The sequence below is a fragment of the Melozone crissalis genome, unplaced genomic scaffold (assembly GCF_028551555.1).
Source record: "Melozone crissalis strain CALT ecotype California unplaced genomic scaffold, PUWL_Pcris_2 ptg000042l_1, whole genome shotgun sequence".
NCBI lineage: Eukaryota > Metazoa > Chordata > Aves > Passeriformes > Passerellidae > Melozone > Melozone crissalis.
Genome location: NW_026535820.1, coordinates 30838495 through 30866404, shown reverse-complemented (window position 1 = coordinate 30866404; position 27910 = coordinate 30838495). Strand labels below are relative to the sequence as shown.

At 43.4% G+C, this 27910-nt stretch overlaps 1 protein-coding gene across 1 annotated transcript; it reads right to left on the bottom strand.

The window, feature by feature from the left end:
* On the bottom strand, nt 1–27910 carry SCGN (secretagogin, EF-hand calcium binding protein). Its single transcript, XM_054285442.1, has 12 exons — nt 27846–27910; nt 26411–26791; nt 25795–25894; nt 16598–16690; nt 15935–16024; nt 14985–15041; nt 14022–14099; nt 4454–4509; nt 2953–2998; nt 2781–2840; nt 1837–1905; nt 1–508 (listed from the first exon to the last, which is right to left on the bottom strand). Exons 1-12 carry the CDS (start codon nt 27908–27910, stop codon nt 380–382), a joined length of 1224 nt encoding a protein of 407 aa, XP_054141417.1. The 3' UTR covers nt 1–379.

Sequence of the window (27910 nt, the reverse complement as noted above, 5' to 3'; positions counted from 1 at the left end):
TGTTCACCAAAGTAATGACTTCACACATACAATATGACCATCAGAAACACCTAGTGGCTTCACTCTGAAAGCACTGAGGGGGTGTTTTTGAGGAGATGCTTGTTCCTATCCTGGGAGAATGGGCAGGGCAGCATTTCATGAGAATAACAGCAACCTGTCCTCTGAGCAGACATTGCTAGGGAGACCCACAAGAGGCAGCAGCAAGTGAACATCACAAAGGAGCTGGTGGAGTGAGGAAGCCGCCGTGTAAATCCCACTCTCCAGCCTGGCAGCGTGGTGCCTCAGCACCCCACCACTCCCACAGCAGCACAGAACACACTTCTATGAGGAGCAGCAGGCAAATCTTTCAAGGGAAACACAACCACAAGCACTTTCCCAGCTATGGGTTAATTTTCAGCCCAAGACACAAAGCTAGTTCAGATTTCTGAATTTTCCCATCCTTGTTCACATCGCAGTGGTTGAGCAGGATCTGGCGGAACTTGTCCAGGTCTACCCCACTAATGCTGGGCTGCAGGCAAAGAGAAAAAGAATGCTGAGAGAGAAAATGGCTCTGGATTTCCCCAGCTAGTAAAGCAGCCCACCATGCAGCAACTGGGAAAACCACCCAAGGAAAAGTGACCAAAAGGCCCCACATCATCTCATATGCCATGGGGAAGCAAATAGAAGATGGGAAAGGGTGCCCTGAAAAAGCAAAAGGTGCATGGAACTGTAAGTGACTGTATGGAAATGCACCATGACTTTTGTGCTCAGTCAAGGCCATATATAAGAAAACTTCAGAAAGTTGTGCAATGCAGATCCCTGCTCTACCAGACCTGTGCTTTCATCTGGTTTCCTCTCTCAAACCTGCTGTGCAAGGACTAATGTGACATTTCTGTCAGCATACTGCTATTTTACAGGCTAGTCAGCAATGTAAAAATACCTTTTGTGGATCAAGTTCATGTTGAAGACACATTTTACAGGCTACACAGTTTCTGTATGCTCCTAATGCTGTACTGCTTGCTCGGCTTCCCACATTCTCAGGAGGGGATCAAATTCACATGCACAGCTTGTGGGGTCCAAGGGCAACGAAGATGAAGGCCCTTAGGCAAAGTACAAATTTCCCTTCTTTACACACACACACAGAGCACACAAATCCAAACTTCTGCCCATCCCCACACCCTTCCCTGCACACTGCATGGCCAGAACACAAACATGCAGCCATCAGCACACAGCTGCTGTTCTCCGCTCTCTCCTGAATGGACATGGCAGCACAGATATCTCACACTGTGTAGAAATGCAACAGTTCAGGCTCAGAGGAAGCTAAAGATCAGATTCTGTTTGGGTCAAAAGATCTATCTTGCACTGCATCAGGAAAGTTAAGATAATCCAATGAAGACAGACTCTTCTGTCCATCAGGGGCTGAAGAGACACACCAGGTACGGTATTCTTGATTGCAGACAGACACCAAGTAATTTTCAATTGTAGCCCTGAGATGAACTAATGAACCATGAGGTCATTCTGGTGAGAACCACATCCACAAGGAAAACAGAAGAAAGAAATTGTGATGATCTATCCATATCATGTCATGCTGCAACACCTGCCTAATTCAAAGTATGAACTAGAGTGGACCTTTTGAAAATAGAGTCGCTGAGGGAAGCTGTATTAATTTGTGAGGCAGAATTTATGTGATATAGTGAAATGCTTTACAGTATACATACTGAGATGGTGACATTTCCTTCTGCTGGTGATCAAACTAAAATTTGACTCTATGTTCTCACTAGTGTCTCTGTGTACATAGCCTCTCCAAAAGCACTGATCTTTAGGAAATACAGAGTATTAACAGAGCCATGAAGATACCTTGACCAGTTCCATCATGTCTTTGACAAACCCATCCACTTCTGGGCCTTCAAGTGCTCCTGTTTTACTCTGAAAGAAGGAATAAACATCAAAACTCCCCAGTGAGTCAAAACCACCACAGTGTTTACTGGTCAGTACCAACACCTGGTCACCAAGCTTTCTAGCATAAATTTCACAGAATCATGAAATGGTTTGGGTTGGAGGGGACATTAAAGATCATCCAATTCCAACCATTCCACCATGACCAGGGACACTTTCCACTGCTCAAAGCCCCATCCAATCTGGCCTCAAACACTTCTAGGGTTGGAAAATCCACAGCTTCTCTGGGCAAACCTGTTCCAGTGCTTCAAGACCCTCACAGTAAATAACTTCTTCCTGATATCTAATATCTAAGATCCCATTGTTTTTCCCAAACCATCTCTCCCAAAATGGAAGCAAAGTCTCCGACCATCCTGAGGGAGTTCTGTGACTGCCAAAAGCAGCACTGAATTGCTGATGTCTAACAGGCAGTTAAATGGTTACATCTGTCCTGAGCCAGACTCCCTAATCAACCATGGATTTGGTATGGAAAGGGGGTTTATTTTTCAATGTGGTGGTGATGCAGGTCCTGAACTGCCAGAGACTGTGAGGGCTAAAGCCACCACCTCCTCTTCCTCCCTTGCATCTCCTGCAGGAAAACTGCTAACACAGTTTTAAGCAGCACTGGCCATGGCAATGGAGAAAGTCGAAATGGGTCCTTGACACAAGATCTCTGAGGATTGCTCCTCTCTGTCCCACTTTACCCCTCCCAGTCTGGCATTTGGGCTCATGGGCCACAGGCTTGGGCAGAGATGCTGCTCCTCAGTGACTGCATCAGCACCCAGCAGGAGGAAGAAGTCTCAGCAGCACACACTAACTCTGTCATTTACAAACCACCAGGGAATGAACAGACTCATGGGACTCACAACATCGTAGTGTGCAAAGATCTTCTCAAAATCTCTCCTCCTTTCTTCTGTGCTGGAAGCCTGCATACAGAGAGGACAAGCAAATGAAAATTTAAAGCAAAAATTTCAAGTTTGGGCCCAGGTCATCTTAGCTGGAGACAGGATCAATGTATCAAAAATTAGTGCTACTTACATCCATCTTGAATTGTAGAAGGAAATTTTCCTGGAGTGCCAGAATCCTGAATGGAGAGATTTTAATTATGATCTTTTCACTTTATCATCGGCACATGAACTATTCTGAGCCCTCCATGTTTGCAAAACAAAGGGATGTTACATTAAAGGCCTATAAAAGAGAAAATTGCCTGTGGGGTTATTTACAGTGGGCTGTTGTGGGAACACACACCTTCCTCCCTGTCTGATGGGGCACAGAGGGTGCCCTTTAGTTCACCATAGACGTGCCTATTAGCACCATTGCTTCTCCCAGAGCATTTTGGGTGGTCCTGCACAACAGAGGGTGTCAGCTTCAGAAGTAAGAGCTAACAGACAATCACTCCTTGTAACTGGATTGCTGTGCTGCATTAAAGAAAGTGATTTATGGCTCTCTACTGGAGGGAGGACTTGGTGGTTGTAAAAGTAAAGGACAAAGTAATACTGGCCTGTACACTAAGACTCGCAGAATTCCTCTCTTTTCATCTCCTAAAGCCTGACAAGTACTAATAAACCCTTTTCTCTCTCCAACTGCTCTGCTAACCCTGAAATTTTTAGAGCCCATGGCACAGGGAATTGCTGAGCTATATCCACACATAGAGGGATTTGGAGTCTGAGAAATATTTTCAGACTGGAGGAGAGCCTCAGATGGCCTGGTTCCCCAAAGGGAACTGTATTTAAGAGAAAATTGTAAGAGCAACCCCCTTTAGATATTCTCCATCCTGCCCCAGATTCTGTTTAGATATTTCGTGGTCAAAGGGAACTGCTGTATGCACTGCAGTTATTTGTGCTGGCATTTGTCAGGATTCAAAGCACAGAGTAACAGTGACAAACCAGCACCACTGTCCGCTCATCCTCTAAACTGGCCTTTATGACTGTATCTGAAAATTTGAAGTCCTATCCAATCAATGCACATAGTTTCACAGAGAGAGGTGTATCTATCTCTAGGCAGTGAAAATCATCTAAAAGCCTCTAAGGTATCAAGGACAGAAAAGAGAGGCAGGCCCATGACTGAATCCCAGCTTCATTCACAAGCATCTCACCTTGGCTCTCCAAATCCTTTCCTACTGCCACTGCCAAACTCTTTTGTGGTGGCACTTTCATTATTCAAAATGCAGTAAAAATTCTTTGCAATCCCTGCTGCACATAATGATGAAAAATAAATGCATGTCTGTGACCCTGTTGAAAGGATTGTCATCCTTCTTTTGGAGAAACAGGGCCACTGGCTGCTTTGCCACCTCCTGGGAAGCACCTCTGATTATGCCAGAGCACATTGATGTTGTCCAGACAGATCCTGGCATTGCTCCTATCCCTGGCTCTAGATTCTCAGATTATTGCAATGGGGACCATGTGTTGGAGAGGTGGGATCAGAGCAGATCTAATTCAAAAGGAGGTAGAATTCAACTGCACATGCCTAGAGGGAGAGCATCACCTTGTGTGGATTGACCATTGTTAGCTGAAACACCACCAACATTACTAAATCCTACCTTGCCAGGTCATTCAGGTCCAGTCGTCCATCTTTGTTTTTGTCAAAGATTTTCATCTATAAATCAAGAAGATGGAGATAAAGCAGATGGGCCACAAGGAGAACACACATACAAAAAAAAAAGGCAATATACATTTTGCTCTGCCCTGTGCCCTTCCCTCTGCTTGCTCAGGGGGCTTGCCCAAACCCTGGGCAGCGTGGCATCCTGTGCTAGCACCAAGTGCAAGGGTGGCACAAGGAAATAGCAAAACCCACCAGCTTTCTGACAGCTACAACCCAAAGCAATCAAATACCAGTACTGGTCCCTTCCCACCTTACATGGGGATAAAGCAGGTCTGTAGGAAAGACCTTCAGAAACTAAATACTGACATTGCCCTGATCCTGAAAAAAATAAAAAAGCTAGAAAAAGGGAGAAATTTCTCAACACTTCCACCTGGACTCCATCCTTACCTTTGACTGTTGCTGTGGCTTCTGAGCAGCTGAGGTGGAAATGCCACCTTCTAATCAGCACTCAGGTCAGGATTTTACACCACTAAAGCTGTGGGGCTTGCTTGGCTCAAGGCCTGCTGTAGAATGCACTAAGACTTGGAAGAAGGTCAGGCTGCCAACATCAAGGTTAAATGTGAATTCGAAACTTATTATTTTCTTTTACTGAATAGCATAATTTTGATAAGCCATAACAAAAAAATTTATTTATTTATTTATTTATTTATTTGCTGTATTTTGTTCTGCATTTCTCTTCAAGGCACAAAATTGGTCTGTTACAAAGAAAGGGGTGGGGGGATGTTTAATGAGTTGCAAAGCTGAATATCTCATAGCTCAAAGTTCTAGGAAAAAAATATTCCACATTCTGTGTGGAAGGAACATGAATATTTTACTATGACAGATTACCTTTCTTTGTCAAATATGCATTAATCTTACCTTGACAGATCACATTTGCTTGTTTAGTGGTTGTGCAGAGTAATTGGTTCACTACAGATCTTTTGTGCATGGCACAGCTGCTGGAGAAAGCCTGGACCAGCCCCATCTGACAAAGCTCAGATGGACAGGATTATCCCCTATGCCTGAACACATGGGAGCCAGCAGCATGTCCTGAGCACTTCTCAGCAGTGGAGCCAGGGCAGAGTCTAATAATCATGTGAGAAAAGGGAGCATCTGGAGAGCTGCCATTTCTCAGGGAGATTTTGCCTGTTTTGTCAGCGCCGCCTCTTCCCTGCCCACTGCTCAAGGGGAGCAAGGACAGCAAGTCCATGGTAACCCTTTATTGTACCACATTGTACCAGACTGAGATTCTGCAACAGACTCCATACCATTAATTATTCTGAGTATTTTACACTTGTGAGGTTTGGGTGGATTTCTTGAAGAGGCATTTGGTATGGGCTCACTTTTCCTCCCATTGAAAGACAGCATGAAAGTCCTATGAATGATTGAAGGCCCAAATTGAGATATTTGGAAAAATGGCATCACAAGAGCCATGTGGGTGTTTGCTGGCACAAAGAAAGCTATTTTCCCATTAAATGGCCTCTGCCAAACATGTGCTCTGTGCAGAGCCACTACATGACAGAGGAAAGGCTTCTGAATCTTCCTTCACTCTAGAGCTGGGGAGACAAATAAAGCTGCCAGGCCATCCTGAGGACTTCCCTGTGGATGCATCAATCCAAGTTGTTACCTTCCAGCTGATCTAACTTCTTGCACGTTGCTTTCTGCCCTATTGGATCTCCCACAGCAATATGGCACTTTTCCTTCATCTCTGCTGGACCAGCAGTGGGACAAGGCTAGAGAAAGGGATGGGAGCAGAAGCTGCCTTTGCTGGTGCCACCAAGGGGAGAAATGTCCTTGCAATGACAGCCCTCCTCTGCCATCAGAGAGATAAACTTGAGCCTTCAGTTCTTGGCTAATAAAGGAATTGTTCTGCAGATAATAGAAAATTATTAATATTCTTTCTAGAAATAAATAAGCCCAGATAAGATTTTTAAAGTCTCTCTCCAAATGGAACATCAATGCCTAACCTGGTTTTGTCTGTTGTTTGAGGAGAAATACCCCTACCACTTCACTTTGACACATTCTCCACCACCAGTGACGTTTGCTGCATGCAGCTTACATCATTCCTGTAAAAGGAATACCATAGTCCTTGGGCTCTACAGTAACTTCAGTGCTTTTGAAAATGTCAGTCTAAATCCTTTGCTTTAGGCCACCAAGAAGAATTAGTTACCCACATGGTCTGTAGGTCACCACAAAGCAATGCAGTTGGTGAGACAGAACAGCATTTGCTGGGAAAGGACAGCTTTTGGTGGGAAACACAGGGCGCAGCTCTCAGGAGCTCTGCTGCCAGGTCACGGCAGCTCTGGCTGAAGGCACTGGTCTTTGGTTCATACAAAAATACAGAATTCTTACCAAAACATACTAAAACTTACTGTCTTTAGTAGTCTTAGTACTTGGATTCTCCCACATGTTTCTGAGCTCCTGAAAGCGTGTTTTATTTTCTCCCCTTTCTGCTGCATTTCTGCTGCATCTCAGTCTCGAGACTGAAATTCAGTGCTTCAGCCTAGACTTCAAATTCAGATGTGTTTTGCTCTCTGTGATACCTCAGAAAAGCAAACACTGAGTTTCTGGGAGAAGTTCAACTCTGTGATCACCGTGTCCTCGTCTCTGTATGAGCCTATGGGAGCAGGTCTGAACTGGTGGTTTCCTGTCCAAGACCCAGACTTGGGGCACAATTCTCATTCACATAGGCTTGTCTGGGACCAGTCTCATGTTTCTTTTCCAGTGAAACATCTCCAGCCTCATGTCCTTTTCCAGGAAATAAATAAATAAGGATCCCAGCATGGCTGTCCTTGCCTTGGGACTTCATGTGTCCTGCCTGCCCTACATCTGCTCTACTTTGTGGGTGCAGCATATTTTCTTGGCTTCAGAAGTTGCAAATAACCAGGAAGAGTTTTGTGCACTCTTAATGAAACAGACTAGATGAAAGATGGTGGTTAAGATGTGAAAGGCTTTCTGCTTCATTATCAATTTTGTGAGCGTATGGTTTTCAATCCTACCAATTTCTGAACCCTGTAAAATATTCCTGCAGCAGTGCAGATCCCAGTAAAACACATTTAATAGAGAGATAATAAACTCCTTGGTGGATTGCTTAATGGAAGGAAACATTCTTCTCCTGCACCCCATCTTTCAGCTTGATATTGAAATTTCAGTGACATCTATTTACAGCTAACCAACTCCCCTCCCTGACCTCCTTCACTCAGCTCTGTAAGAGAGAACCTTAGTGTTTTCTATCCATTTGTCCTTTTTCTGCCACAACTACCCTGAATACAATTTTCAAACACATGCAATATTTTGATCTTCCATATCAGTCAACAGAAAGAAAAAAAGTCTGTCAGGTAGAGCTACACCAAGCTAATTCTTGCCCAGTGACTAACATGAAAGATGGAAAACGTGTAGGGAAGAAGGGCTAGTGTTCACTGAATTAGTTCAGGTAGCACAGCTAATAAGATAGACCTAATCCTGTTATTGGGACAAGTGCAGCTCATGCATACCCACTACATGGCAGTCGTGTGCTGCATTACTCAGGGAACAGCCTGGGGAAGGGTTTTTTAATCAAACTCTCAAGTTTCAAGCATGTGAGTGTTTGATCTGATCTGCTAATTGTGTGCATGAGTACACAAAGAATGACAGAGGTAGCCACCCCATATGACAAAGCATACATAATGGGAGAAGCAGATAATTGCAATGGTTATGAGGTTGTTTCTAATTTAAACTTTTGCCTTCACACACCATCTTGATATGTTAAATTTGATGGATTTTCAGTTTACACTTATGAAAGGTATATTTACACTGCCAGGCTGATATGAAACATCACAATGTGGTTAAGGACAAGGTCTGGCATGTTTAAATAGCACTCAATTTTACTAAAAGCTTTGTTGCATCTAGCAGTATGCTTTATAAAATGATGCATTTCAGTTACTGTCAAGCTACCCCGTGTTTTAAAGTGTTTGTAGTGTTTGTACAAATTAATTCACTGACATTTTAATGGCAGTGCACCAAGGGCACACCCTGTTTGTTTGAATGTACTCTGTGGCACTCTGAGACAGACAGAGAATATGTAAGAGCTTGGTTTGCAAATAAAAGTTACATCTCCATTTTTTAAAAGTGCAAAATCAAAACTACCATCAGTATTTAATTCAGCAAAGGAAATATCTCTGCTTTCTCAGTCCAGTGTTCTAAAGGCCACTGAAATACTACAATAGACAAATACACACATTCTTTGAAGAGCAATATAAATCTGAATTATTTTTCATGACAGAGATAAGGAAAGAAGTAAACAACCAAAATAAATAGTTCTGTGCTCAGCAGACTCAATAAAACCTGCTTCCATATCTTTTCTGGCTCTCTTTCTTTGTGTAATTAAGTGGGACACTGGGAGAGTCAGTTTTACTTGACCTCCTACTCTCACATATATATTTTAATGTATATATCATGGGCACCTATGCCCAACAGCTGAAACAAAAGTTGGCCAGACCTAAATGCAGAGGTTATTGAGACTGTATAAAGACAGGCATCAGCCCAAGCTGCAGGACTGCCTATGGCCTCTTTCTTTAGGGAAGGATGGGGTCACAAAGGCATTTGCAGAGTGACTGGAGGGCCCGGTGGCCAGCAAGTTACCCTCAGGACAAAAGCTCAGTGTCCTGCCCAGCCAGACCACCTGTGTCATAAATAAGTTCTTTAGTACAGGATTTCCAAGAGTGTTTTGATTCCTAAGAGACCAAGGCATTATCTGGGGTGTTCAGAAGCCTGTAAGCTCCTGAGTTCTTTTGGTTCTGATCTTCAGAAATTATGTTTGAGCTTAAACAGGATTTTCTGCTTCTCTTGGCTTTTGCCACAGCAAGTGTGGTAGAAAACTGGAGGTGACAGCAACCCTAGCATTAAATTGAGAAGGGACACAGGAGGCAGATTTGTGTTCATCAGCTGTGTGGGTCCTTCCAGTCACCTGGGAGAGAGGCTGGCATGGATCACTACCAGGAGGAGAAGGGATGACCAAAGACTGCACTTTGGGAACCAATCTTGTAGGCTACACTTGACTCCTATGGTATTTCTAGAGCTTTGGGAAGTTTGCCTGGTGTCTTGACAAACACAATTAATTCTGTTCAGGCTTTTTTCAATACAATAAATATTTGTCTTTCCATTATTACACCTTTTGTTTGGTGGTCATAAGAGACTTTGTTAACAAAGATATGCTACCTAATGTTAAGGGTCTAAATCACCTGAATTTTCTGTGCTTTGGCTTTTATTTGCTCACATGAGTACACTGGTATCAGCACTGAACACAGACAGACTTTCACATGGAACTGACCACAGTGAAACTCTGCACTATCCTTGCAGAAGGGACAGGCAGCAGCCACAGAAGCACAGGAAATCCCCCCAGTGTACAATAAAGGTAGTCCACAGTGCCTACTCATGGACACAGATCATCCTCAGGGAGAAGGCAACCTTTTTCTCTTTGCACTGAGAAGATGGGGAGCCCTCAGCTGTGGGCTTGGGCACTCAGGGCACATAGCTTAGTGCCCAGGAGAATCTTTGCAAATAAGCCCAGCAAAATCCTGGTGTCATTACAGCTGGGAAAAACATCTATTCTGACTTCTCTGGGGTTAAGATTTCATCCTCAGTCATCACCATCTATAAGTTTTCAAATACTGTAGTTCATGACCAATGCTTCTTATTAGTCACTGCATTTACATTATTGCCCCTCTAGAATATTAACCTGTGGTGGGCAAAGATGGCCTGCAGGCTGGACAAGAACTGTCCTTTGCACTTTACTGAGACTATAATAATGCTCATATTAAAGGAATTTTTTATGCTCCATGTGACATTATCAACGTAAGGCAATGAAAAAAGTGAATGCCAGTGTTGCACTTGTGAGTGTTTCAACAGAATAAACAACTTAAATTGCTGAAGTTTGACTCAGAAATGAGCTTGCCTTGCATGCAGCTTGTAGACTTTTGGATTACAAACTGGAAGTAACATGCTGCTATCTGGCAAGCTATCAGAAACCATATCTCAAATCTAGTTCATATCCTGGCATTTACAATATTCTGCTTATGTGCACAGCTCTGAGCACACACAGATAATGGAATCTGTCACTCTTAAAAATTGTTGACAAATGCATATATGAGATGGGTATTTCTGAGCTGAAACCTCACCAGAACCCAGAAACCTACTAACAGCTTGATCTTGGGGGTGAGGGGATGTGGGAGGGATTGAAAAGGTTGTTCTGTCATCATACACAGTATCCTCATCATGAAGTATCAAGGGGACCAGTCTTCATCTCTCCAGATTTTTTTAATTCAGGAAGGCAGAAGATTCTCACCATGCTATTTAAACCCTCCATCCATTTTCAGCTATGCTCACTCTTTCTCCCAAAACACACACTGCAGGATGCCTGGGGCCTCTTCTCAGGAAGTTCAGAGCAATACCAGGCTTCACATCAACCTCCAAGCACTTGCTTCCTGCCAGCAGCTCTTGGTCACTGCCTGTGGGAAGGCAACAAACCCACAGATTGTGTTCAAAGACTAAGAACTGCAAGTGGGTGCATGTAGATAATTATTAATACACACTCAGTTAATGGCTATTAATACAAATATGTATCTATGTAGGCATGGAAGAAAAAACATGGAGAAGAAGCCCCTACAGAGGGTCTTCCTCACACAGCATTGTCACTTCAGCTCTCCCATGAAGAGTCTTGAGAACTCAAATGTTCTTTTGTGATTTTCCCCAGTGGCTTTAGTGCTCTTTAAGATTTGATTTAGCAGACTCACAGAGTTTGTGCAATGCTGATGTGTTCACTACCTGTTGTCTTTATAGGAGTTCACCACTTGTTCATCAAAGCCCTAATCTATACCATTGTTCTCTGAAGAAAGGATGTCAAGGTCACAAGGAAACAGAATAGCCTCTTCAGAAGCAGCTGCTAAGCAACCTGATAAAGTGATGTTCCTTTCCAGAGACAACCAATCTCTTCCAAAAGAAATACACTCTCCCTCTTCCCAGCACTTTTTTTTAATGCTGTATGAGATCATTCATAGCAGCACAAGGGGCAAGAGTTTAACATGCCCTGGTTGGTTGATATGATATCTGCTCACAAACTGCAAATACCCAGCATAGAACCATAAAATCCTGCCTTTATTTTTTTCCTCAAGCCTAGGCTAGCTCCTTTTAAATTATAGTTTTTGCCTTTCCCCCTTTATCTCCAGAAGGCCCTAGGGTCCACTCAGGATATCAGTAGCTGCTTAAGATGTGTGCAGCCAGCTGTGCATATACAGAAAAAATTATATTCCTGTGTATATTCCTGTGGAGACAGATGGGTTTACAGCTCCTTGAGACACAGCTTATTTCAACTGAATAATAATTACACTGGCCCTTGAAAGCCCTGAGAGGAATAGATGGGCCACCTTGCAAGACTCTGTAGCTGTGCGCAGCAGAAACAGGTCCTGCTCCCAAGGACTTTGTGCTCTAAAAAGATAAAAGGGTGGGAGCAAAGCAATAGCAGAGAGGAATGTAAGTATGTCCAATCTGCAGAAAAGGAATCACTGCTGCTGGTTGTCAAAGATATAAGAGAGTCAGGGAAAAAATGGATGGGCCACTGACCCATTTATCCCAAACTGTGGTGCTGGTGGCAGAGGGACTCTGCACTCCAGTAGCTCCTCACTCCATGTGGGAAGGGAGAGAGAGGAAGTGAAGGGTTGCCATTACCATGGGCCTTGACATCAAACCCCTGAGCCACTTTTCCCTCTTTAATCCAGCCCTGCAAATTCAGAAAGATTCAGCAAGGCTGAATCTTTCTTCCCTCATTGGAATTTTGCCTTCTTACTTCAGATAACTTCCTATGCAATAATTTGTGGAGTGTATCTGATGCTATAGGATACTGCCCATGTGGATAATTTGCTGTTATATACAGAATTCACATCCTCTATTTTATTCCAGGAAATCATAGGATAAGATTATGCCAGTGATAATTTCTTGCTTTTGGGATCAGGTGTGTTTATAAACATCCTTGATCTTCAGCTTAAAGAAAAGAATTACAAGGGAAAAAATATCATCTGCCACATTCTCATTTTCTAATAACTATTAACATCCCTGATTCTTTTGGCATTGCAGCTTGGCAAACCTTTGTCCTCAGGAGCCAGATTTGCATTTCAGATCATAGATTTCCCTAGATATACAAAGCATCCCTTTTCCCATATCAAATCTTATCTTCCAACATAGAGATTAAACTGCCTCTCTGGAGATATAAAGCCCTTCTACATGAAACCATGGGAATAGAAACCAGATCTCCTGGCTCTCAGCCCTGGGCTGCACTGATACCTAGCTGCACTGGGGTAGCAGAACCACAGATCTTTCTTGGGAAATTAAAGGGAAGGGAAATGAGTTGGAGGAAATGAACCACCCACTGTCTATAAGCTTCAGATCACCTATTCCCCAGCACCTGATCAGAGATTAAGCACCAGGGATGGAAACCTTAATGGAGCACAATAAAAGATATTGCTATCAGCAAATGCTACCGGAAATATTTTTGTCTTAGCTGTAGCTTCTGGGCTTTTTATGTTTTCAGACTCTGCCAGTTGGAAAATAATTTCTGCAGCTGGCATTCCTCTCTCTTCACTGTCTTATAAATATGAAAAACAAAATATACACTCTTCTGTAACAGCACAGTTTCTCACATTGCTCTAAAGGGTCACATTTCTGGGCACACACACATCACACATACATAACATGGTATTGCAAAATATGGGGGCAGCTTCTTGTTTGCTTGCATACCAAACTGGTTTTTAGGTACAAACACAGATTTTGTGCCAAGAAACAATGCAGTTCCATCTGAAAACCATTTAGAAAATTGCAGTGATAGATGTCTGCTAGTGGAATTCAAATTATACCCTTGAGAATGACATCCAGAAATGAGATTTTTTTTTTCCCTTCTTGTTTTTAGATGTTTAGATATAATAAGTTGCTCTGAAATCGAGGCGGCTGTCACTAAACCCACACCAAATGCTATGTTGTTGATTGCAGTATAAAAGCTATATTGTGATAAATCAGGTGGAGAATTGAAACTTTCAACCTCTCAGTCTTTCAGGGAAGCAGCAGGGAGCCAGCAAGGCTTGCTGGGCTTTGAGAGCAGAAAAACCAAATACCTGCATGTCCTGGGAGTAAAAGGATTTGCTAGGAGGAAGAGAGGGAAGGAGGAAGTGAATGAGCTGGAGATCTGCCTGAGCATGAACATATCCTGAAGAAGGATGCACCTCACCTGTATTTAAAGGGGTTTAGAGCTCAGCCTGCTTTGGTGTAAAGTGGAGCTCTTTTCTCATAGGAAATAGTTTGACTCTCAGCAAAGCTATTTGAAATGCATTCACAGCTGATGTCCAGTGCAAAAACTGTTAGCATCAGTGTGCTAACTCCCCCCAGGGATCTCTGACACACCTTTTAAGCACCTTGCAGGGTTTTATGGTCCTGTAGACATTGACCCTAAAGGAGATTTTAGGCTGTACTCAGATCTAAATGACATTAATTCTATATTTTCGTACCATAGTATCAGTATATTCTTCCAGCTTCACCTCAGCAACCATCTTGTTATGCTGCAGGAAGAGATCTCGCAGGAAATCCTGTAGTAAGAAAAGAGAGAAATTTTACTCTCTACTGGAAATTCAAGAAATAACAGTAGGAAATTAAATTCAAATTCAGCAGGGTACACAAATCTAGTTTCACATTCCTGGTTAGTACTAGTGTCTTCTGTTTGACAAAGTTCAATTTGTTTTAGCTGAAACATGGTGGTTTTTTGAATAAATTAGAAAGTAACTAACTTTCCCCAGAACAGGTATACTGGAGTGAGTCCTAATAGACTTACGAAATAAGCAAAAGACAACATAAGTCCTGCAATACTTGCTAATTGATCTCAAATCAAAATATTTACCATTCAGTAAAACACTCAAGCCACCTCTTACATCTTTGCAGGGACACAGGCTGAAGCCACACACTGAGACTTCAGCACATGATGTGCAGCCCAGTGATGAACTTTTGTGATTGCTGGCTCAAAGTGTTTGAGTTATGGTTTCTGAACAGGCTCTTGCCTCAATAGCCTGAGCTTTAATGAGAAATCAGTGTTCAGAAAACCTGCAGGTTCAGGAAGAGATTGAGAAGAAATTCCCTTAATAAAACACAATGGCTTTGGCTCTGTTTAGCTGGGAGATGCACATGTGCAAAGCCTTGTGGGGCTCACTGAATGCCTCAGGTCACCAAGACAACTGGGGTCATGGGACAAGGCTAGGGGGAAGCAGGACATGGAGGGCAACAGCAAACCATCCTCCCTCCGTCAGGGCCCCTGAGACCATGCCAGAAGGCACAAGTCCTCAAACTCACTATGAACAACCCAGAAATGCCATTTGTCACTCACACAAAAAGACAGCAAATTGGTAAAGCTGATGGAAAAGCTCCCATTGACATCAATGAGCTATAGGTCAAGCCCAAAGAGATTTGTTAGAATAACTTACTTTGAGTTCACCAGCTGAAATAAATCCACTGCTGTCAGCATCGTAACTGCGCCAGATCTGAACGGGGATAGATTGATGTGAGCACATAAATATTGCAGTTACTCATCTGCTCTGTGAAAAATTGTAAAGATTCAAAGTAGAACTTCCATAATGAGCAAGTTGTTGCATTAGCCAACATTTAATTAATTTTAAATGAAATAAAATAAACTTTTCACACAATAGCTCTTACTCACACTTGGATGCTGTACATGCTACATACTGCTATCACATGTTTAATGCAGACACGTTGTCCATAAAAGGAAGACAATTCTAAGAAACTGTTTTGCATTTATTACCTAATTTGTATATGCAGCTTCTTTTATTGCCCTGAGTCAAGGCCATATACAACAGGCCATTGATCTGCAGAAGCCCCCAGCTTGTATGAGAAATAAAAGTAACTGCATGAGATCTTGGAACAACTGAAACTCCCCATTGGGATACTTAGGGGGCAGAGATCAGAGGAAGACTGGGCAAAGTTCTATGGGCTTGTTGATCCAATTTATGGAGGTTTCCTCTCCATGCCCTGACAGCCTAATGTTTCGGAATAAAATGGTGCTTAAAATGTACCTGTTCTGCTGTCTTGGTCTATACAGTATTGCAGGTGAGGAGCTGAAGGGGTGAACTGATGGGCAGGGACATTTTGTCTGTAGTGGCATGACTGATAGATGGCTGAAAGTGTTTGTGAAATGTAATGAGTTCTCTGGGTACCTTGGTCCAGTCCTAGATACCACCCCTCTGTTTTGCTGGTGTAAATAATGTAAAACCTTCTCTATCTGAACAGGTCAGAATGCGTTTTGCTTCCACAGTACCCATCTATTTCCTAAGCTGTGTTTTACAGGGGACAGAAGGGTTGAAGAAGCTGAAGAAGCTGGTGGTGTGCAAAGGGGAGGAGGCAGTGTGGAGATACAGACCCGCATGAATTCCACGCTGTTGTCCAAGGGAGTTTCCCGTCGGAAAAGCAGTAGGAAATTCTCATCATCCGGCAACATCATATTTGCAAGCTGGATGAAAAACATTTAAAAAATCCCCACAACAAAAAGCAAACCCACACCATGAAAGTAAGGAAAGGAAAAAACTTGGGTAGCTACTGATCCAGTATGTGAAATACAGGTTTGGCATGGAAATAAACTTGGAAATAAACTCCAGACCAAAGGATCTGGCCAATGTAATACTCTGTGAGTCACTTCCTCTGCACCCAGGCTCTATCTTCCAGATCTCCCAAGTTTGCTACAGGTCTTAATCACAGAATGGTTGGAAGGGACCTTTAAAGGTCATCCAATCCAACTTCCCTGCAATGGCAGGCACATCTTCAACTAGATCAGGTTGTTCAGAACTCTGTCCAACCTGACCTTTGATGTTTCCGAGGATGGGGCATCAACCAGCTCCCTGGGCAACCCCTTCCAGTCCTTCACCACCCTTATTTAAAAAAAGTCTTTCTTAATCTACTTTTAATCTACCCCCTTTCAGTTTAAAACCATTACCCCTTTTCCTATTCCTACAGGCCCTATAAAAATCTGTTCTAATTTTCCATCCTTCTATAAAAGAAATACTGGTCTGGGGTTTGGCAGAGATACCTCCTGGATTTGCAAGCGTCCATCTGTGGTGACATCATAGACAGACATTAATTGCTCCTTCATCCTCTGAACTTCTTCTTCTGTGATGGTGCTCTGCCATGGGGAAAACAACAAGTGCATGAAAATTGCTGAGGGCACCAGAAGACCGTCCTGGAAGAAATCTCTCCTCACTCACAAATAATCACCAGGATAAGTGCATTCTTATAGTTGGGGGTTATGCCTTTAAAAACCCACAGACACACCATTGTGGATGAATTTTTGGAAATAAGTCCTATGTGTATCCTTGCATCTATTAAGCTTTCAGTTGGAAGATCAGTGTTTGGAAATCCCAAAATATTTCAGTGACCCTTGCTTCTTTACCCAACTGTTCCCATTATACCACTGGGCTTTGGTTTTGCTCAAGTGTGTGTTTCAGCAGTTTCCATCCTGCTTGTTTTCAGCCTGTGCTTTTCAGGAAGATATCCTCATCCTTGAATGACATCTCTGCAGTTCATTAGATCATCAGCCTTGAAAGGTGTCAGTGGAGCTAGACTGTTGCTTATTATTGCCTGTCAGCTGATTTAAGCCCTGGCACCAAGCCCTGTCAGTGTTTCTGAGTTAATAGCACAGAATTTCAAGCAATTGACATTCTCTTTGTATCTGCTCAACCCCATAATCGATTTATACATAGTGAGGAGTTCTCCAGACTTGCAAGGTTATGTGTTTTGACAGGCATTGCTGTGACAGGGGAAATACAATGTTTAGGTTCATCAGGCATGGTTTCTTTAGCAGAAACCACGAGGGTACCCACTCTGACTGGACTACACACAATACAATTTCCTCACAACATGAAAAGGCTTCCAGTCATATGAGCTTAGTGGCTGGGCTGGGAAGCTCATCTAGTTAATCTTTCCCAAGCAATTAAGTCCCATGTTACCCTCACCACGCACATTGAGCAGGTCCTGGCTTCTCTCCCAGTTGTGTAGGAGTTGGCCCTCTCTGGGAGGGGAGGGAAGGAAGGGAGAAGGATAACTCACACTAGATTGCAGCATACCTTTGTAGAAATGTTTACAAGACAATAAATTACCTTCTTCCCAATCCTTGAATATAAGTCCTTCAAAGTTTTTATCATCTCTACAACCAAGTGGATGTGGGACTACAGCTATTCCTTCCTGGGTCTTCTAACACAGTTTCTAATTCTTTCCAGCTGCTATTGAAGCTCCATTATGTTGTACACTCCCTTTTTTATCACTGTGACACAAAGCCATGAGTGACTTTCCCAAATTTACCCAGTGCACAGCTCCACGCAGTGCAGCCCTGTGTAGCACCAAGGGTGGCAGCTCCCAGTCTGGGGATGGAACACCAAGCAGTGATCCCACTGGGATGCACCCAAGGTGCCAGGCCCCAGGAGGAGTGGCTGATTAGGTCCCAGGGCACACCTGCAGGATCTTCCTTTCCCATGGTGGTGTCTAGAAAGTCCTGTGGGCTTGGATGTTGAGGGCACAGCTCATCACTGAATTCTTTCTGCCTGGCATTGTAACTCAGCCCCATGCTATTTAAATTGCCTTCTGACAGCCCCTTGACACTCTGAGACACCCCCTAGGAGTTAGGTAAACCTATGAGTTGCAAACTTCAATAGGCTTGCAAAGTACTCTGAAATGATCCTCCCTCAAGTCCAGGAGGATGAGTTATTTCCAAAATGATAATCACATTTTGGAATCACAGCTGATATATGAAACGTGTACTGTGCATTTCAAAACTAGTTATTGCTTAAAATGCTTATTGCTCAACTTGGTATCAGCTATCAACCACCACTTCACTGAGCTGTCCGTGGCAGGGACACTGTTACCTGCATAAAAATAGGACAGCCTTCTTCTTTTTATATTCTGATTTAAACTATATGATACATCAAGTAAATGCCCGGATTATTTAAAATATTTACACAGCTCCAAAAGCTTTTAGTCCAAGGGGTTACACTACAGTGGTTTTTCAATCTGGACAATCTTTATATCTTCATAAATATTCCACTTATGAAACAAAACTGGTAATAGTTCTACCAAAACCCATCCTTTACTCACAAAGGATAAAACAATGAAGTACAAACTGGCTTTCCCAAGATGCACATTCAAGACAAAATTATTCCAATATTAAAAATTTTTACACTAAGAACAATTCACCTTGTGTTATGACCACTAGGTTTCAAAGGGGACCTTTCTCTTTACCAAAAAAAATCCCAGAAGACTGAAAAAACCCCAACAGATGAAATAAGATATTCCAAACAGAAACTAAGGTTGGGAGATCAAGTTTTCAAGACTGACCTAATGGTGATGCAAACAAGTAGCTTGCTCTATTTTCCTTTCTACTCTGAAAACATTTAAAAGGCTGGAAAAACTCCATATTGTACCTGATCTGTTCCCTTTGTCCAAGCAAGGACATGATCTGAAGACTCAACTCACCCCACCAGCAAGGAGGCTGAGGCTTCCCTTTGGAAGGGGACAGAGCCAGGGCAGCTGATCCCAGCTGACCCAAAAGATATACCACACCATATGGTGTGGTGCTCAGCATATAAAGTTGGGGGAAGAAGGAGAAAAAAAGATGTTTGGAGTGTGGTGTTTGTCTTCTGAAGTCAGCATGATGGAACTTTGCTTTCCCAGACACGGTTGTACAGCTGCCTGCCTGTGGGAATTGATGAATGAATTCTTCATTTTGCCCTGGCTTGTGCTCTTGGGTTTTGCTTTACCTATTAAAACATCTTTACCTCAACTCATGAGTTTTCCCACTTTACTTTTCTGATTCCCTCTCCCATTTCACTGGGGAGTGAGTGAGTGAGTGAGTGAGTGGCTGCCTGCTGAATTAAATCATGACATAACAAAGAGCAGCATACAAACATGTGCCCCTTGTCTCATAAGATGGAACAGGAAGAAATGGCTTTGCAGCAAGTAGAAGTCTGTAGCTGAGCACATCTTTATCAGAAAATGCTGTCTTAATTATGTTGTCTGCCTCAAGCAACAGATCCTTAACCAGTTTCAAAGGTTTGCAAAGCTTTCCTTTTTGTGACAGTTTAAGTGAATGCTGTTGCATCCTTTCCAGTCACTCTGTACAGAGAAGCCTTTCTCATAATTCCTTGTTTCCCTGGTGCACGCACCTCCCTGAGTTTTTGGATGATGTGTGGTTTCCAAGGGCTGCTGCATGTTCTCACTGCAGCCAGGAAAGAAATCTTTACTACATACCATGAGAAGGCCAGATAATTTTTATTCTCATAGAAGAACACAGTTTAAAATATTGCCATGACTTTGTTCACATATTTTTCAGGATTAACAAGTAAATTTCTTACTACAGATGTTCTTCCACAGAGTTCAACAGAAAAAAGCTTCTGTGCTTCAAGTTACCATAACAAATGAATTTTCTGCTTTCTCCTTTCCATGTCCAGTCTCCGTCTTGCCTTTTGCAAAAATCCTTTAGAAGTGTTTGTAGCATCACAAAGGTAATCTGGTTTTTAATAGCGTTTGTAATCACAGAAAGGGCATGATCACTCTTTTTTTTAAATTTCTGCAGCATTTTATTTCTTTGTCATGACTGGTTATGATTGTTTAGAAACCTGGCTGTAATCTGTCTTCTTTGTTAATCCATTCCCTTTATATTGTTGCACTCTTTGCCTCATGCTGACTAATTAAATTTTTGTTCCTTAAGGGATTCATGTGCTTGGCAGAATTTTGCCTTGATGAAAACACAGTTATGAGTCACTTGGTTTGGAGGGCAAAAAGTGAATGTATGGAGCAGTGCAGAGCCTTTCCTACTCGATGAAATGGGATGTCTCATTTAGTTCCTGCTGGCCAAGAAAATCCTGTAATAAACTGATTTATTTTTCCTTCTTGACATGATTTTAGAAGCAAGCTGCTATATTGATTAGGGTATAAAAAAAGATGAAACTACATTTAAGTCACTATTATACCCTGTTTCTAGAATAAAAACTAGAGAATTTTCTGAAAATGCTGGCTCAAACACGTGTCTTCTAGTGTTTCAGCCAAATATGATAGAAAGGCCAAGGGTCCCACAGATAGAGATTTCCTACAAGATCTATGAAAATAAATTTTGTCTGCCAAGAAGGAGAGCTGGAAAAGAAAATCAACAACTATTATCACGCCAAAAGCTACACAGTACAGATATGAGGCCAGCAAGGACCACATGAGAGACATCAGTAATGTACACTTCACCTTTAGAAGAACCTTTCAATTTTTTCTTCATTGTAAAAACTAATTCCATGAATGACTTTGTTACCCCCATGTAGTTGTAGGTTGGATTGCCTGCATAATTGTGGGTTTTCACCCTACACCTCCATGGCCAATTTCTCCTTTGGGCCAATCTTTCTCTCTTAACTTCAGTGCTATCACTAGAGAATTTGGCCCTGTACTTTGGTTAGGATTTACTGTACTCCTGCCTGTGACAATAGGTGAGCACTTACCCTGTCATCCCGCATTGTGTTTTTGGTTTCTTTTCTAACTCTCATCAGCACAAATGTGGGAAAGCTTTTTTCCCATAGTAGACACCAGCATCCAACAAAGGCTACCGGCTACATTTTCCCTGTGCCATCATGGTTTTGTGGTTAGGTTTTGGACAGGTTCTCTGTTCTCTCCTCTCTGCTGGGCTGAAAGTTGTTTGATGTGCATTTGGGTGATGAAAACATATTGTGTCATTTTTACCATGGGTATGTTGAGTTAGCATTAAGAAATACCTCGAGGCACTTCCATGCCTTAGTGTGGAGGAACAGGATTAGGAGCTGGCCAGGGTAATCAAGGCTGATGGAAGCCACACCTAAAGAAGGAACTCTATTTGGCAATAATCAGAATGATAGAATGGTTTGGGCTGAAAGGAACCTCAAAGATCATCCAGTTCCAACACCTTCCCCTGGACCAGCTTGCTCAAAGCTCCATCCAACATGAACACTTCCAGGGATGGGGCATCCACAGCTTCTTTGGGCAACCTGTTCAGGGCCTCTCCATCCTGACAGGAAAGATTTCTGTCCTAATATTTTAAGAGCAAGGATTGCTTGGGGGTTAGAATTCTGAAACATTCTGAATGTGGATGCAAGCTTATTGCTTTCTGCTAGGGATCTTCTTGCTGTTCACCTGCTGGTCACCATTGACCTTAGGTCTCTTGGGGTGGTAAAGCACAGGGGAAGTCTGCCTTGGATGGCTTTGAGGCTGACTGATATTTTGGCCATTAAACTTTGTTTGACTAGCTGTTGCATTCCTGACCATGCTAAATTATACACATTTTTTAGACAGACAATGCAGTGTGCAAGGCAAGGATAAAGTGCAAGAGTAGCTGGAGGGGGCTTCTAGTCTTTGAAAGTAAAAAGTAAAGACAAATCCTTAATAACTGCAAAGTGTGAGCTCCAGAGGATTATCGTCAGTCCCTTGCAGTCATAACTATCCATGTGGGTTTCAGACAGGAGGGATTTGAACAAGACTAATACCTGTCTAGTCTGATCAAATCTATACTTCAACAATTGTTGTGGTCTTCTACACACTTACAGTTAGGTGCAGGCAACCATCCTTTATCTGAAAGTTTTCTATCTAATTTGAGTATAATTTAGGCAAAGTGAAAAACATTTCCGAGAAAGCCCGATGGCAATGTGCATTTCTCTCCATATCCGCCCAGACATCATTGGTTTTATGGAAACTTTCAGTAATCCAACCCCAAAATTTATAGCCATTCCTCTATAAAACTCTTCTCTAATTATTATGAGAATATACATAGAGCTTCATTAAAACCACAGAAAAGAGTAAGCAAGGAAAATCTTGATACAGAAAGAAAGATGTACAGGAATATAAGACAGAAATGCAGAAGCTATGGCTCCTGTTCTAATAAAATTACTTATTTGACACTGAAAGAAACTGTCCTTTCCACTGGGCTTTCACCTCAGTATAAAAACTTTTAGAAAATATGTGGATATTAGAGTTGCCAGAATGTAGAAGAAAGAGGTTTATGAAAGAGCAGAAGAGAGCTCAGGCAGCTCACGACAGCCATGCAGTAGCAGCTTGGAAACTGGAGGCTCAAATGGTTAGTGAGAAGTCACAGCAGTGATAAGAGAAACAGGTGGCTGATATCAGCAGCTAGAAGATGGAATGCTAGCATGAGGATGAATTACACACACCTGGAAGCTGACGGGATTTTCTTAGGACTTGGAATGGAATAGAATATTCCAGTTGGAAGGGACCTACAGCAAACATCTAGTCCAATTGTCTGACCACTTTGGGGCTGTACAAAAGTTAAAGTGTGTTGTTAAGTGCATTGTCCAAATGCCTCCAGCAACCACCCACTGCTGGAGAAGGGACAGGAAGCAGCACCTAGGATTTGGTTGGTTTATTACAAGTCCACCTTTGTTGCAAAGTTTTTCCTTTCCCCCCACAATTGGTGATGGTTCAATAAAAGACAAGAAATTGGCCTCTATCACTGGATGCTATTTCAAGTTTCTTTCCTCTCTCAGAGTTGTCAGGAAGAGCTGTGTCTCTCAGCTTTTTTTTTTTTTTCTGCATTGTTTTTCCAGCTGCTCCCATCCCCTGGCATTTAGTGTCAGCTGGGGATGCTGCAGAGTAACTGGGAGGAAAAACAGAGCAGAAGGACCACAGTGGTCATTAAGAAAAATAACAGCTTAGAGAATGCAGGCCGAGAAAATATAATTATGAAGCCATTCTCTATTCAAGTAGAGACAACTTCTAGTGCTGATAACATTATTTATCACTTGTGTAGCACTTCAGACATAGCCACTAATTAATCCTTGTGACACATCTGTAAGTTGTGCCAGTGTATTGCTGCCTCCCCCTTTTACTGTGCAAGGAAACTAAGACATTAAGAACCCAAAGGAGTAAAGGTCAAGATGAGTGGTAGAGCAGAGAGATGATCAGTCACAGCTCACTGCTTTTATCACTGAGGACACTTTCTGTAGGATGGTAAAACCAATGCAGAGGGGACCCTTTACCCCTCCTGCCATAATACAAGCCTGTCTAATATAAATCATGTGAAAAAGAGAAAAATGGCTCAATGTTGTTAGACAAACTCATTGTACAAAGGTAGTTAAGACCTTTGTTTAACTTGGTGCTCAACTGACCCCCATGCACAGAGGACTGCTCTCTGCCTCCCAGGACAAAGCTCCCCTTGGATTTTCTGCCACAAAACCAGCCTGCTCTGCCTGCAACCTGCCATGCAATTTTATCACTAATATTACCAGAGTGGAAACACTGCCAAAAATAGGCAAGAAGACTAGAGGGAAAAAACCAAAAGCACTTGAGAGCCTGTCTGAGCACTCTGAAAGTTAGTGAGTGTGGTCCTTCAGAATTTGCCCGTTTCTTCTATTTAATAGGAGGAGAGGGAGTTGGTCCTTTCTCCATTCTTTTTGTGTTAAACTATCTCTTTTAATGGCAAAACTTAGCTAGCAGAAGTAAAGGAGATGCAAACTGGATCAGGGTGCTGAGTTAAGCTGGAGTCATCCAAGCAGGGACTTCTAACAAGCAATAAAACTATTATTGATTTCTTAAAGCCGGAAGTTCATTGCTAGAACACCCTCATTTTGCAATTTCTGCATGCTGCTAAATGCCAATGTAATGGAGTTCACATTTGAATCAGTAAGACCACAAAAACTGCTATAACACATGAGGTTTGCTACTCAGCTGTCCCAGGACCTCATGTGAGGGATACACAAGGGCAGCTATGGGCTAGAGCAGGGCTTGGAGCTCCTCTTGAATCAAATCCTTAGGAAGCTCCTTTCAGAACGAGATCTCTGATTATCCCTGGATTTTATCACCATCAGCTCACTCCAGAGAGCCCCACTTGGAGGTCCCACCGCAGCACTGATTTCTGCAGCCTCATTTTAAGCATCTCCTTCAACATCCCATGTTTGCTGTCATGGAGTTTGTTTGAGCATGCTTTTTGCTGCTGTTTCAGTACCCCAAGACTAGAAGCTTCCAATTCAATCTTTTGTTCCTGGGTAAACAATCACAAACTTTCTGATTTCTCTTTAAATCAGCTTTTCTGTGTCCCTAAATATTCTCGTTGCTGAATCTTTTTTGATTCATTTGAAGCCTTTTTACATGCCTATCTCTTCATCTAACCATCCATGCTCTGAAAGACATTTCTGTAGAAACTGACAATATTTCAATCCAAATTTACTTGCAAATTAAATAAAAATATGCTTGAAAAAATTACTCACAGATTTTATTTTTTTTAATTGCAGCCCTAAAGATCTAAGAGTACTAATTGGCTTGCAAGTACAATTCTGATTTTACACTTGATACTCATGAATTTATGCCTTTTATCAGCTACCTTTTCTGTCTTTGTTAATTAATTTTGCTTAAAGGAATTGTTTCATCTCTGGTTTTTGGCACACCTCCTCCTTCCATTTGGAAGACGTTTCCTCCTTTCCCTATCTGGGCAGACTCTGTGTAGTAAAAATATTACTATGTCCTTTGTAAACTTCTGAATGCTAGCCTGAGTGGCAGGATTTCTCCTTCATTGATGCCACTCATAGGCAAGATATGACCTGGAGCTGAGCAAAGCAGCCCCTGTAAATTGTAGTGCAACTTCTGTTTGTACAGAGATGCAGACAATGAGAGAGAGGAAATGCTGCCAAAACCAGGAAAGGAAACCAGAGGAGAAGCCCAGAAACTCTGTAGAGACAGGTCTGGGTCTTACAAGCAACAGAAATGATGCTCTTTTGGCTTTTAGACATTTGCAGCAATATAGACCTAAGCCTTCTTCCTACGCACCATTTAAAATGAACAACAGTATATTTGTTAAAAATTGACCTGGGAAAGAAACCTATTATATGAACAAAACTAATCACCACAGGCTTGAACAAATAAACCATGAACATTGCCCTTCCCTCAGCCAGCCAGGCTGTGTGCCCGTGCTTTTTCACTTGGTTCTATTCAGCAACAGTAAATGACTTTCTCTCCACGCTGCCAACCAGCCCCTTCAGCTAGTGCCACCTGCAATCTCCCCCTGACCAGCATCTGTTGGGCTGGAAACAACTGATCAAACCACTCAGCTGACTGCACTTGTTGTACGTGCTTAAATGCCACCCCGTGTCCAAAAGAAAAGCTCTTTACCTTGGGGCTGCTAAGGAAGTCGGCACTCATGGAACAGCAAACACAAACCATCTCTCAGCATAACTTTTCTGCTTGCACCCGATGGGCAATGAATGCGGCACAGTTACTTACTTCTGGTCCCAGTTTCTCCAGGAGATGATGAAAAAAATCGTCAAGCTCCTTCCCTTCTATGTAGCCATTGTCTAAATAAAGAGCAAATATATTAATGGTACTGCCCAAGTTCCAGGATCCGTCATGGGCTGCATGCAGGTAGCTCAAGGCTTCAGGGTCAGGATCTCAGCCGGGGGCCCTGTCTGCCCACTCAGGGGAGCCCCACATCTATTCAATTTCATCTGATCGCTTCTGTGTGAGGCTGGGCACAGCTGCGGCGCTCCCTTTGGAGTTTTTCTTACGGAAAACTTTTCAGAAACAAAAAAAGTCCCAAACCGGGACAAAAAGAGAGAGCAGCAGATTAAACGAGGAAGTGATGAAAAAGCAAAACTTTTGGGGTGGAAATGACAGCTATGATAGTCACGGTGAGGAGGAAGAGGGAGTGCTCGAAAACACCTGCAGGACCTCGTGGATGTAAAGCTCGGACACGTCGGCCCCATGTGCAGCATCCCAGGCACCCACACCGCACCCAGCCCGGCGGTCGCGCTCCCCCCTGCACGGACAGGCCCCTGCACGGCACCCAGCGGGCCCGGCACCCCCGCACCCCTCAGCCGGCTCCCGCCACGCCTATCCCCACTTGCCGTCGGCGTCGAAGCGCCGCCAGGCCCCGAGGAAGGCGGCGGCGTCCAGGCGCCCGTCGGCGCCGCTCTCCATGGTGCTGCTGCTCCTGCTGCCGGCCTGGCCCCCGCCCTCACCCTCAGTCGGCGGCGCAGCCTCTGCCCCGGCTCCCCCGCCGGGCCCGGCTTTCAGGGTGCCGGCCCCGCCCCGGGGGCGGCCCCACTGGGGTCGCCGGGGGGGAGTCTCCCCCTTCCCGGGGCTCGTCCCACCAACCTCCGCCCGCCCGGATCTCTCTCGGCTGTGGGTTGTGGCGCGATGGAGCTCGGCCGTCGAGGGAGGCTGGAGCGGCCCGACCCCGCAGCCCCCGCTTCGGAACAGCCGTGCGCCGCTTGCAAACGGCCTTTAAAGTTTCAAATCCCCCCGAACGAAGGCAGAAGTGCTGGTGGGAAATGTGAGGCTTCAGAGAACTAGTGGAGTTTAAGGGGAGAAAGGGGAATTTTCTGAGGCTGGTAACTCTCCTTGGTTTGTGAAAGCAGAGCAGGAGCAGGCAGAGTTCTCTCACCTTCTCATTCCTCACAGCCATCGGGTGGGTATCCCTCACCAGAATGAGAAGCCAGAGGACGAAGACAAACAGAAACCTGCATCATCTTCCTCCTACAATAAACCCCACGGAGAAACCATGAGGTTTAAGGTCTCTGTACTGGTAGAGCATTATATTCATGATGGCCCAGCCTGGGAGTAGATTTGATTTAAATGTCACCTGTCTATTCACCTGCAGTGATTTTAGGCACCTGGGATTGAGCTGGTCTCCATGGGTGCTCCTAGAATCATTATTATCTCCTTTGAGACCCTTACAGTTATTTCTAGGTTGCCTTTGAATCATTATATACATATTTCAATTTTATTCACATAATGATTACTTTAGAAATGTTCTCAGAAGCAGCAGAAAAGGCTTTTTAAAAGTATTTAACGTTTGCCCTGAGAAGGTTCCTATTTGATCTGGGGGGGGGGGGGGGGGGGGGGGGTAAACCCCTGAGGAACTGAGTTGTGTTTTACTCAGGAAACTCATTCAGAGAGATCACAACAGAGATCACACAGCAATGTCCAGCTTTTCCAGAGTGCAAAGAAAAAGGAGATGCTGTAAAGCTGATGTGCTTAAACAGCAGCATGGAAGCATCTCAGTACAGGGATTCCCTGGACAGCAGCCTGGGGTCACCTTTGGACCTCAGAAAAAGTATCGTTAAGATCTTAACGCAACAGCAAGGCCACAAGCACTCCTTGACCATGCTCAGGTGGGGAACCCCAGCACGGGAGAGGAACTCATTAGGCAATGACAGGGAAAAGTCTGAATTTTTAGGGAACACCTGCCCAAGTCCCTTGCAGGCTAGAGCAGAGTCACACCACAGGTTTCTTTGTCATCTGTCCTTGCCTCATTGCCAAAAGTCTGGCCTTGCCTTAGGTTGAGGGCTCCCCCATGGAACGTGTCCTTCAAACTCTTCTTCCCAGTGTTTCCCACCAT